Source organism: Xenopus laevis, chromosome 8L (genome assembly GCF_017654675.1).
Source record: "Xenopus laevis strain J_2021 chromosome 8L, Xenopus_laevis_v10.1, whole genome shotgun sequence".
Lineage (NCBI taxonomy): Eukaryota > Metazoa > Chordata > Amphibia > Anura > Pipidae > Xenopus > Xenopus laevis.
The window spans coordinates 98160762-98174397 of record NC_054385.1 but is presented as its reverse complement, the minus strand read 5'-3'; the positions used below and the strand labels follow the sequence as shown (position 1 = coordinate 98174397).

At 43.9% G+C, this 13636-nt stretch overlaps 1 protein-coding gene across 1 annotated transcript; it reads left to right on the top strand.

The window, feature by feature from the left end:
- The first annotated feature begins 283 nt into the window (after window positions 1–283).
- Window positions 284–5909, top strand: LOC121397139. Its single transcript, XM_041573293.1, has 2 exons — window positions 284–1279; window positions 2877–5909. The coding sequence occupies exons 1-2, from the start codon at window positions 398–400 to the stop codon at window positions 4998–5000; spliced, it is 3006 nt and encodes a 1001-aa protein (XP_041429227.1). The 5' UTR covers window positions 284–397; the 3' UTR covers window positions 5001–5909.
- Window positions 5910–13636: the final 7727 nt, after the last annotated feature.

Genomic DNA, 13636 nt, shown 5'->3' with positions numbered 1-13636 from the left:
TAATGTGCAGAGAACATGCCAACACTGATTGAAATATGAAACGTTTTTATTCTCAGCCGCCAATAATAAATCAGTACATTTCTGTCAGGCAGGGAGGGCTGCCGAATGATCACAATGTATGTAAGAGGGGGCTTCAGCGCATAATCACCTGCCATCTAAGGCTGACTTAACAAAATCCACATGAAAAGATAAATATGTATAGAAACTTTTTTTCTCTAGTGTATGCTTGGGGGACACAGGGAACCATGGGGTATAGCTGATGCCATTAGGAGGTAGGACACAACAACTGAAAAATTAGCTCCTCCTCCGCTGGCTATACCCCCCAGCAGGCGGAGCCTACTCCAGTTTTTTGTTGTGTCCTCAGGAGGTCAGGACATGTCATGGTTTCCCTCAAGAAATGTTTATTTTTTCCAGGGGGAAGACAGCCTCGGTAAGATACCTTGCATGTGCCAAGTGCCGCAAAAAGCTCCCCTCAGGGCAAAAAGAGCCTAGTTGCTCTAAGTGTAAAACAGCTGAGCCTGAGAAAGAACTCCCAGGCTCTGCTCCTATTCAAACAGAACAAATTCCTCAGACACCTACTGTGACTGTCACAGATGTATCTAATCCAATTCAGACAGTAATTCCAGACTGGGCAGCCCAGTTAGCTACTGGCATACCAAAATTAGCATCATCTTTGGATAAAATCCTGTCAAGACTAGATAAACCTAGACATAGGGGATCAAAACGTAGAGCACCCTCGTCTTCGGACGAAGAGAGTGACAATTGTTCCAGAGATTCCTCACCTGTACCAGACAGGGAGGAGACCCTTGATCTATCAGAGGGGGAGTTATCTTGCAGTTCTGACATGTTAGATGAGGAGCCTTCAAAATTCTCTGCTAAAGCGATAGATGATTTAATTACTTCCGTTCTGGAGACTCTTAACATACAGGAACCAGAGACCAGTACAGATAAGTCTAAGATACTGTTTAAAAGAAGTAGTAGATCTGCACCTACTTTCCCTTCTCACGCACAGCTTGAGCAAATAATCCAACAGGAGTGGAACAAGCCGGAAAGTCGTTTCCAACCAAACCGCAGATTCCTCAAACTCTATCCATTCTCTGCAGATACCACAGAGAAATGGTCTTCTCCTCCTTCAGTGGATGCTCCAGTTTCACGCTTATCCAAAAACACAGCTCTTCCAGTACCAGATGCCTCGTCCTTTAAGGACTCAGGCACGGCCCTTCGCCCTATCCTGGCTACAGCATGGGTTAGCAGGGCAGTACAAACATGGTCTGAATCCCTTGTTCACATGGGTGTCCACAGAAAATTTTCCAGGGTGGGGCAAGGAGGCATCTGTGGGCGGGCCTGTGAGATAGGTGGGTGTGTCACTGCCATCAAGGGGTGGAGCTATGCCACGGCGATCAGCCGATCGCCGGGTCAATCAAGGGAATCCTGCACAGTTTCCCTAATTTGACCCGGGCAACCCTTCAAAATACCGGTTGTCTGACAAGTGGCAACCCTAGTTCACACAAAGATGGCAAAGTGGCAAGTTCATGTATAAATACCCCCAGAACTCACAAACAGATGGCACAGGGGCAAGTTCATGTATAAATACCCCCAGAACTCACAAACAGATGGCACAGGGGCAAGTACATGTATAAATACCCCCAGAACTCACAAACAGATGGCACAGGGGCAAGTACATGTATAAATACCCCCAGAACTCACAAACAGATGGTACAGTGGTAAGTACATGTATAAATACCCCCAGAACTCACAAACAGATGGCACAGGGGCACGTACATGTATAAATACCCCCAGAACTCACAAACAGATGGCACAGGGGCACGTACATGTATAAATACCCCCAGAACTCACAAACAGATGGCACAGGGGCAAGTACATGCATAAATACCCCATGTAGCCACATGTTCTTTTTTACAATTCATTCTGCTGGGTACCTACATAATCTAGATGACAGTCCCAGACCCAACACCACAGTAATAAAAGCCACACAAACATGGGAGATAAAACAAACACTAGAAACCCACTGGTTACCAGGGACCCCCATACAAGTTAAAAAAAACAATTGGTGGTTAGGATAGGGGCCCCCCATAAAAGTTAAAAAAAAACTTCATTGGTGGACAGATAGAGACTGTAGAAAGAGAGGGACTCACAGAGAGAGTCAGAGTGCAGAGAGAAGCAGAGTGCAGTGAGACAGAGTGCAGAGAACAACAGAGTGCAGAGAGAGAAAAAGACAGAGTAGAGAGAGAGAGAGAGAGACAGTGCAGAGAGAGACAGAGTGCAGTGAAAGAGAGAGTGTAGTGAGAGAGGCAGAGTGCAGAGAGAGACAGAGACTCACAGAGAGAGACAGAGTGCAGTGAGAGAAAGAAAGAGTGCAGCGAGAGAGAGACAGACGGACAGAGAGAGAGAGGCAGAGAGAGAAACAAAGACTCAGAGAGAGAGAGGGGTAGAGAGAGACAGAGTGCAGGCTAAAGAGATTCCTGAGAAGCACAGTGACTGCTGGCTTCCCCTTCTTACCACATCAGTTCCTGTACTTCCGTCTTCGGCATCAGTGATGTCCACGCTCGTAAGGGGGGCTGGCTAATCCCCCTTTGAGCCTAAATCCTGCCTGGCCCAAAACTTTCTTCCTTGTTCCCCCTGATGGCAGGCAGGCAGGCCTGCACACAGCACAGCATGAGAACGGAGACGAGTGGAAGGGGCGGAGCCACAGTGGGAGCTGGGACGGAGGAGCGGTCCTAGAGCCCACAGTTTGAAATGAACATTATAGATCAGGAGCGGCCCACATTACAAAATGCCCGAATAAACAGATGGTCAGTCTGCTGGTCCCAGGGGGGGGCACTGACCCCTCTTGCCCCCCTCTGTGGACGCCCATGCTTGTTCAGGCAATTCTATCGGGAGTGCCAAGACAAGAACTTTCGCAGGTGGCAACGCAAATCAAAGACGCAAATGAATATATTTGTGAGGCGGCCTTAGACGCAACACAGGCAGTTAGCAGAGCTTCAGCGCTATCTATAGCCACTTTTGATTTGATTTGTCATCCAAAAAGTCTCTTACATCATTGCCATTTAAGGGAAAACTCCTGTTCGGCCCAGATCTGGACAAGATCATTAGTCAAGCAACAGGAGGAAAGAGCACGCTACTTCCTCAACCAAAAGCCCGTTCTTCCTTTCGGAGAGGGAGGTTTTTTCGCCCTTCACAAAACAAGAGCTCTAGACACTCTCCACCACGGCATACAACCTCCAACAGAGGATGCTTCACGGGTAAGCCCAGAATCTCCTGGCAGGCTCGCAAACCCTCTACCAGAACGTCGGACAAGTCCTCCACCGCATGACGGGAGGCCTCCGGCACATGGAACGCCTATGGGGGGAAGGCTACTCCACTTTTCTAGAAATCACATCAAATTCTTGGATACAGGAGGTGGTAACTCAAGGTTATCACCTAGAATTCGATTTGTTGCCCCCTCGCCAATTTTTCATGTCAAGAATCCCAAGAGAACCAACAAAGTTCAAGGCCTTCCAAAACGTGCTGTCTACTCTTTTACAAGCAGAGGTCATTTCCTCGGTTCCTCCAAAGGAGCACTTCAGGGCATACTATTCCAATCTGTTTGTCGTTCCCAAAAAAGACGGATCGGTACGTCCAGTACTAGATCTAAAGGGACTAAACAAATTTGTTCGTCCAAGAAAGTTCAAAATGGAATCTCTACGCGCCATCATTGCAGCAATGACCCCAGGCCAATTCATGACGTCCCTAGACATAAAGGACGTCTACCTGCATGTGCCAATCTTCCCTTCTCATCAAAAGTACTTACGATTCGCCATACAAAACCGCCACTACCAATTCAGGGCACTTCCTTTTGGCCTCACTTCGGCACTAAGGGTGTTCACAAAAATCATGGCAGTAGCCACTGCAGAGATACGGCAGTTAGGAATATCCATAACCCCGTATCTCGACGACCTGTTAATCAAAGCACCCTCTTTAGCAGAAGCACAAAGAGCAACCCATCTTGCTATGAACAAACTACAAGATCTCGGATGGTCTATCAATCTAGAAAAATCATCCACAACACCCAGACAGTCTATGGTTTTTCTAGGACTACTGTTCGACACACGGACACAAAGATTGTCCCTAACTCAGGAAAAGATTGTTCATCTCAAAGCTCTAATACGTTCCTTACTGGCAAAAACAAGCCATTCAATCAGATTCTGCATGAAAGTAGTGGGGGTCATGGTATCAACAATAGAAGCGGTTCCATTCGCCCAAATTCACATGCGGGAACTTCAATGGAACATTCTTACATTATGGAAAAGAAAACACTTGACTCAAGAGATCCGTCTTTCTCACAGGACGCAAGTATCCCTGACCTGGTGGCTACGAACACAGTGCAGTTCCAAGGGAAAACCTCTCGGAGAGTCACAATGGAGACTAATGACAACAGATGCGAGCCTGTCGGGTTGGGGAGCAGTACTAGAGGGCAGATCCGCACAAGGTCTGTGGACTCAAGTGGAGAACCGTTTACCCATAAATCTTCTGGAGATCAGGGCTATTTGTCTAGGACTCAGTCACTGGCAAACAGAACTATCAGGCCAACCGATAAAGATACAGTCAGACAATTTGACAGCGGTGGCTTATATAAACCACCAGGGGGGCACAAGAAGCAAGGCGGCCTTACAAGAAGTCAGGCACATTTTCCGGTGGGCGGAACAGAACAACGCCAGACTATCGGCCATTTTCATCCCAGGCCTGCAAAACTGGGAAGCAGACTTCCTCAGCCGCCAAACATTAGACCCAGGAGAATGGGCGCTAAAGGAGGAGATTTTTCAAGAAATAAACGCAAGATGGGGCTTGCTGGAAGTAGACCTAATGGTTTCTCGCCACAACCGACAGGTACCAACCTTCCTTGCTCGGTGCCGGGACCCTCTGGCATTAGCAGCAGACGCTCTCACAGCCCCGTGGGATTTTCAACTATCCTACGCATTTCCTCCAATTCCCCATTCTGAAGCAGAAGGGATTCTCGGACGCTGTAATTCGAACTATGCGAGCAGCGCGAAAGCCTTCCTTGGCCAGATCATACTATCGGGTATGGATTAGTTACAGACAATGGTGCTACAGACATAAAGTAAACTTTAGATCTTTTTCAATGTCAAAATTGTTAGAATTCCTCCAGGAAGGTGTGTCTCTAGGATTATCACTCGGTTCCCTCAAATCACAGATTTCTGCCCTATCTATTTTATTCCAAAAAAGGCTAGCCCTTCTATCGGATGTCAAAACATTTTTACAGGGGGTAGCACGTGGTTCCTCCTTTCCGTAAATCAGTACCGACATGGGATCTTAAAGCACTACAGAGAGCTCCCTTTGAACCAATGGCATCAATACCATTACATTGGGTAACATTAAAGACCGTGTTCCTATTCGCAATTACCTCAGCAAAACGAGTGTCCGAAATCAGTGCACTATCCTGCAAATCTCCGTTTTCTCACTTTTCAGCATGACAGAGCAGTGCTTCGTACGGTACCTTCCTTCCTGCCTAAGGTGGTATCGGCATTTCACATCAACCAGGAAATAACTATTCCTACCTTCTGCCCCAAAAAACCCCAAAGAAGCAGCACTTCATACTTTGGATCCAGTACGTGCTTTAAAATTCTATCTACATAGAGTACAGGATGTACGAAAGACTGACTCTCTTTTCATGTTAACCTCAGGTCCACTAAAAGGATCTCCAGCCACTAAGGCTTCCATATCCAGATGGGTCAAGCAGACGATTCAAAGAGCTTATGTGGCACAAGGGTTAACACCACCGGATAAAGTGAAAGCGCATTCCACAAGGGGAATGAGCACGACCTGGGCTTTTCGGAATCAGGCCTCAGCAGAGCAGTTGTGCAAAGCAGCTACGTGGACATCCATCCACCCCTTTGCAAAATTCTATCACATGACACACGCTTTGGTAGAAAGGTGCTTCAGGCCGCGGTGGAAAAATCCAGTTAGGGCCTCTCCCACCTTACTACTGGGGGACAGCTTTGGTACGTCCCCATGGTTCCCTGTGTTCCCCAAGCATACACTAGAGAAAATGAGATTTTGTGTACTCACCGTAAAATCTTTTTCTCTCTGGTAGCTAGGGGGACACAGGGCTTCCCTCCCTTAGTGGAGGCCTCTTCTGTTTTTTCTCAGTAACATGTATGATAAGTTTTCAAGTTAATTGTTGAAGTTTAAAAATAATAAAACCTCCTTCGTTCCTTCTTTGGGACAAACTGGAGTAGGCTCCGCCTGCTGGGGGTATAGCCAGTGGAGGAGGAGCTAATTTTTCAGTTGTTGTGTCCTACCTCCTAATGGCATCAGCTATACCCCATGGTTCCCTGTGTCCCCCAAGCTACCAGAGAGAAAAAGATTTTATGGTGAGTACACAAAATCTCATTTTTTTTGTTTTCAAAAGTTTTATTAAAGAGCTCCTGCACTTTGTAACCACAGAATTAGGGTTATTAAACAGAGAGGTTTATTTCATAGTATGTATTTTACTGATGCTTTAAACAGTTCAATGTAAAAATAAAGACTGGGTAAATAGATAGGCTGTGCAAAATAAAAAAATTCTAATATAGTTAGTTAACAAATGTACAAAGGCTCGAATGACTGGATGTCTAACATAATAGCCAGAACTCTACTTCCTGCTTTTCAGCTCTTTAACTCTGAGTTAGACAGTGACTTTAAGCCACATGGGACATAACAGTTCAGTGAGTTTGCAATTGATGCTTAACATTCAGCTCAGATTCACAAGCAGTTATGACCCATGTGACCCCCCCCCTGTAGTCACTGATTGGTTACTGCCTGGTAACCAATCAGTGAAAACCAAGAGAGCTGCAAAGCAGGAAGTTGAGTTCTGGCTATTATGTTCATCCACTCACTCCAGTCTTTATACATTACATTTTTGGCTAACTAACTATATTAGAAACATTTTTTATTTTGCACACTATCTATTTACCCACTTTTTATTTTTATACTGAACAATTCCTTTAAGTCGCGCATTTTACAGCACTGTTTGTCACTCTTCAAAGAAGAGTGTTGCTTAACTTTCACATATTGCTTCTAGGTAAAAATGTATTTACATTCATAAATATTTAAATGTTTTTATGCTGGTTAAATAACAACCTTCCAACTGAAGGCAAAAGCTAATTCCTGCTCAGAAAGCAACATAGTTGAGCTCCAGTTTTGCAAAAGGTTTTGGTTCTTAGTGAGAGAGAAGGTTACTAAAAAAATAAATCATTCATTTGGTTTCAGAGATTTAAGTTTAATTACTGTGTTAATAAAGTAAACTTAAATGTATCATTTGCTGAAGAACAGTCTTGAAATACAAGCCTTATACTCGTACCAGTGTATTTGTTTTATTTTTTTAATAACATATTTCAGCGGTAGAATTCTTATAATGAGACAATATACACCTGTGTTCAACATGAGCCAATAACTATGACCAGATTTGTACTAAAGGACAAGGGAACCCTTTCCCCTAACTATTTAATATGTCATGTAGGCCCATCCCTGTCATTAATCACTAGGTTCCTTTTTCCATAATAATGCTTTCAGCGTTGCCATCTGCACTGTGTCTCTTCCTCATCACCCTCATGGGGACCATATTGCCATCTTCTATGTCTTCAAGATGGCCGCCACAGATGTTGTGCACATGTGTGAAAACAACCCCGGCTGCTGACCTGAACATGTCACCGTTAAGAGCGCGCAATACGTTTTAAATGCATGTGCTCCAGTTACTGTGGGCAGAATCTTGGTCTGACTGCAGACTTGGCAATATTTTAAAAGTATTAATCTTAAAGTCTTACACCATAACATTTGTGTGACGTCCCAGAGCATGGGACTGGTTTATGGGCACATAAGAAGCACACAGGCAGGTAACAGTACAAGGAAACTTTAATAACAAGCAATCCCTACTTTAATAACAAGCAATCCCTTTATGCATGAGGGAACAACTGCTCAACAGGAGCACAACTCTGTATATTTGTGGCCTAGTCCCTCCAGGCAGCAGCTGGCCTCAGGCAACAGTCTCACATAAGATTCTCATATAAGATTCACCTCCAGTCTCTTTCAGGCAGTCCAGCAAGAGGGAAAGTTGGTGTATTCCAGCTGCACTTGTGTATAACAGGGTTATAGATTAACAGTCCAGTAACATAACATGGGGCTAGGGTTGCCACCTTTTCTATAAAAAAAAAATACCTGTATTAGCCCCGCCCAAAGCCACACCCCCAATCCCGCCCAAAGCCACACACCCTGTGCCTAGCTATTAAAGCCCCCCAGTCATGTTGACGCCGCCCACAAACTTCTCATCACGCGAGAGTGCGCCGTAGCGCAGCCCGCATACAGTAGCTGATCAGGGGAATTTGGAGCAGGGAGGGAGGAGGGAGCAGCGAAGCTGCTTAAAAGTAAGTGTCATTTCAACCCACAAAAAATTACCGGCCAATGTAATTGCCAGTATTATCTTAATACCGGCACCGGCCTACATACCTATTTTACCGGCTAGGCCGGTAATTTACCGGCCAGGTGGCAACCCTACATGGGGCACAGCGCTGAGGAATCAGTCCAAATGGAGGGGGCGCCGAAACTTATCCCACTCTGTTGTGCAGCCACCAGCCCACACTGCAGCAAGTCTTTCCTGCAACTTCCTCCCCAGCAGGCACTTCCACTTCCTCCTGACCTCTCTGAGCAAACAGCTTCCTGCCTATGTGACCTCCCAGCCCCACCCCTTGAGCCTGCAGCTTCCAGCATTATCAGAGCTAAAACATCTCTGGTGCTGCTCACTGCCCTTATGCTTAATAATCTTGATTCGAAGTACAATCGTTCGAATATTCGACCATTCGATAATCAAAGTACTGTCTCTTTAAAAAAACTTTGACTTCAATACTTTGCCAAATTAAACCTGCCGAATTGCTATGTTAGCCTATGGGGACCTTCCATAAACTTTTTCTAAGTCTTTAGACTTATGCTAAAATCGTTCGAATCGTTCGATTTTTATTCGATCGTAGGATTGCCGAATTCGGTCAAAAAACTTAGAAATTCGACCATCGAATTGAAAAACTTCGAAATTCGACCCTTGATAAATCTGCCCCTTAGAATATATAGAGGCAAATTTGAAGCAACTTTTAAATTGGCCTTTATTTTTTTGAATTATTTTTCTTCTGAATCTTTCCAGCTTTCAAATGGGGGTCACAGACCCCATCTAAAAAAACAAATGCTCCGTACGTTTTTGCTGCTTTTTATTACTCACATTTCTATCCAGGCCTCTCCTATTCATATTTCAGTGCCTTCTTTAAATCGGCGCATGGTTGCTAGGGTAATTTGGAGCCAGATTGCTAAAAAATTGCAAACAGGAGAGCTGCTGAATAAAAAGCTAAATAACTAAAACACCACAAATAATAGAACATGCCTATATTTGCGTGTAATTTCTTTCAAACATGAAGTTAAATCCATTTGTCAAATAAATATATTCATATACGGACATGTAAGCGGTGGAGAACACATCCACCCCCTCAATCCAGCAGAAATTTGTACTGGTCTGTTTTGCTCATTGTTTCTTTAATTTTAATAAATAAACAGACTGACAGAAATCCAGACCTCAGGGAGTACAGTGTGGGTATAAAATTGTATTCAAATCATCAATAATGTTTATATGTTTCATAGCCTGGAAGGTGCAGGCATATACTTACTACTGTGGCTAGTCCTTGATTAAGTTTAGATGTATTGTGGCTGTTGCCAAGTAGGCCAATGATCCAGCTTTTACAGTCAGTTGGCTGCAGATATAGCCACTCCCGGAGCAGTTGAGACTTACATTTTGCATCGGAGCGAGTCAGGGGGGGGGGGGTGCATCACTAGTACAATAGCTATCTCTGCACTAGAAGAGCCAAAATTCTGACTTAAAAATCGGAATTTCGGTTAAGTTTGCCTCATGGCAGCAGAGCCCCGTAGCCTCTTGTTTCTCATGTACTGGGTCAAAACAATGGCCCACTTCCATATTAGCACCTAATGAGCGCTCCAAATCCCAAAAAGGACCATGGATGCAGAGGAATACAGAGAAAATCTACCCATGTTGGGTCAGCTTACTTTGTGCCTTCTAAAATCACAGCAGAGTTGCCGTTCTGATAAATACATCTGATACATGTGGCTGTTGAACAGAAAGTTCCAGTGGTTGGTTTTCTTACAGAGGGGAATTAGCTGCCTCGCTCATAAAAAAAATAACCAAAGCAGTGGACACCTTTTGAAAATAGTTTGCACTGATTTGTGGGCAGATTACATCTCTACGTGGTCACAATGTACACTTTCTTATCTAAGCAAAATGCATTTCAGTTTCCAGTACCATCAACAACAAAAAAATCTGAGACATTGACTTCATCTATTCTGTACAGGTATGGGATCCATTATCCGGAAACCAGTTATCCAGAAAAGCTCAGAATTATGGGAAGGCCATCTCCCATAGACTCGATTATAATCAAATAACTCAAATTTTTTAAAAATGATTTCCTTTTTCTCTGTAATAATAAAAGTACCTTGTACGTGATCCCAACTAAGATATAATTATTCCTTATTATAGACAAAACAATTCTATTCGGTTGATTTAATGTTTTAATTAGTTAAGTCGGATTAATGTATGGAGATCCACATTACAGAAAGATCCCTTATTCTGAAAACCTCAGGTCCCGAGCATTCGGATTAGGGATGCACCGAATCCACTATTTTGGTGAAGATTCGGCTGAATTCCGAATCCTAATTTGCATATGCAAATTTGGGGTGGGAAGGGAAAAGCATTTTTTACTTCCTTGTTTTGTGACAAAAAGTCACTCGATTTCCCTCTCTGCCCCTAATTTGCATATGCTGGGCAGAAGGATCCAGCCAAATCCGAACCCTGCTGAAAAAGGCTGAATCCTAAAACAAATCTTGGATTTGGTGCATCCCTAAATCTGATAAAAGGTCCCATACCCGTACGACAAAGGAATGGAATTGTCACGGTCGGCACCCAACACCAGAACAAATGCCAAGCACCTTGGTCTCGCTCGTGCTTCATCTGTAGTGTGACCGCCTTTGGCCTCGGTAAGAGCCCTCAGCTACTTGGATGCCCCCAGGACCTAAACGAGAGGTGCAAGGCTAGAGGTTCTGGATAGGCAGAGGGGCAGGACTGTTAGCCGAGTCTTTTAGGCAGAAGGTCGCGGTACAAGACGTTAGGCAATAGAGTAGTCAGATCAGGTTGGGTCGAGGCAGGCAGAGAATAAACGTAGTCTGGCAGGCAAGGGTCAAACCAGGAAGTCAATCAGAAGAGGTAGTCGGATATCAGGCAAAGGTCAGGATCCAGAGGTCAGAATAGTCAAAAGCCAGGCAGGGGTCACAACAGAAATCAAACAGGTTCAAAACAGGTTTAGCAAAAGCTCAGAAAGCACCAGGAACAAACTCCTATAACGGGCAGTGTGTAAAAAGAAAATGTACCTTTAAGTACGTTTAAATTTCGCCCCATTGCGCGCTGACGTCATACATCAGTGAGCCTGCGCCTTTAAATCCCAAGGAGGCGCGCCGCGAGATCCCTAAAATACCGGCGCTTGAGGCTCGGAAGACCAGTTTGGCGGGCGTCCCCCCACTAGACCACCAGGGTAAGTTTTCTTTACAGGAATTCTGCAATTTCCTTTCTTCTGTCAGGCTATACAGTATGTATAAAGAGGAACTTCCACAGTTATTATTCCAGCACTTTACAGTGATTCCATCCCATAAGGGACAGAAATGAAGTCTCAACAGCTAAAAACAGAACTAGTCAAATTAAGATTCCTAGAACCTGATAAGGGCAGTGGCAGACGGGGAGATTAGTTGCCTGCGTTTATGCGTGACAAATCTCCCAACAATGCATCTGCATCGGAAATAACTGAAATTGCTGGCCAAGATATCGCAAAGTTGCCCGAAGTTTCCTCCAGAGGCAGCTTCTGGGGACTTTGCAATATGTTGATTTTACTGCTGGTGATTTCAATTATTTCCAATAGAGATGCATTTTCATGAGATTTGTAGTGTAGAAATAATCATGAGAGACAAATCTCTCATCAGTCACTGCCCTAAGACACTACTACAAACTAAACTGGTTTTTAGTTTGGCTAAAAGGCACAGTGTAAAGCAAGTAAAATCTTTTATATTCCCCAATATTTAAATGAGGCCAAAAACAAGGGGAAGAGCCGTTATTGGAAGTACTGAACAAGGAATGTTTTAATTAAATTTATACGATCATAATTTAATATATTGACTTTATTTCATGTGGTATGGTTACATTGTAGCTTCATCAGTTAAATAGGATGCGGCTATATATTATTAACAATGTTAGCTGATATTATTATCCCATAAATAATCCTTTTTTTTTTATAACAAGATTTTAAATAGCACAGATATATTGATCAAGTGATTAAGGGGTTGGTCCCACTTTAGATGATTCTTGCTTTAATTATTCTACTAGATCATACAAGGACTGCTAGCCCCAATTTTGGAAGCCAATCAGATCATCTTGATTTGGCCCAGCACAATTGTGACCCAATCACGGTGACCCAATGGACTTGCTTCTTTACAGTGAACCAATGACATAGGTAAAATGTTGTCCATTCTCTTTTAACTTGAACACTGCATGTTTAAAGGTCAGTGACCCTTTTTCAAGAGTGAAAGGGGCCTTGGGGTCTCGGACACAGGTAGTGAGCAAGTTAGTAAAGGCAACATAGTTTGCAGCTACTTTTTCATATGCTTCTCCACTCATCTGTCTGCATGCAAATAAACTTAGGCACCTGGTGGTGGTGCATCCTAGAGCCAACATCTGAGTTTCTATGTCTTAGAGCAGGGGTCCCCAACCTTTTTTTTTTTTTACGAGTGAGCCACATTCAAATGTAAAAAAAGAGTCGGAGAGCAACACACGCATGAAAAAAGGCCCTGGGGATGTCAAATTGGGGTGTGATTGACTATTTGGTATCTCCTATGTGGACTGGCAGCCTACAGGAGACTCTGTTTGGCAGTACACCTGGTTTTTATGCAACCAAAACTTGCCTACAAGCCTGGCATTCAAAAATAAGCACCTGCTTTGAGGCCACTGGGAGCAACATCCAAGGGGTTGGAGAGCAACATGTTACTTACAAGCCACTGGTGGGGGACCACAGTCTTAGAGTCAGCTGTGTGCTATAAGTGAAACTCACAGATTACAGTACAGTATTTATACTGCAGGCAGTCCCTTGCTGATTACAGATCTGAGCAGTTAAAGGAGAACTAAACCCTAAAAATCAATATGGTTAAAATGCCATATTTTATACACTGAACTTATTGCACCAGCCTGAAGTTTCAGCTTGTCAATAGCAGCAATGATCCAGGACTTCACACTTGTCACAGGAGGTCACCATCTTGGAAAGTGTCTACAACACTCACATGCTCAGTGGGCTCTGAGCAGCGGTTGAGAAGCTAAGCTTAGGGGTCATCACAAATTATCAAGCAGAAGGTTGGCCTGTAATATAAGCTGATGCTACAGGGCTGATTATTATATGCTGATGCTAATTGCACTGGTTTCTGTGCTGCCATGTAGTAATTATCTGCATTAATTACTAATCAGCCTTATATTGTGACATTTCTATTCTATGTGTACTGT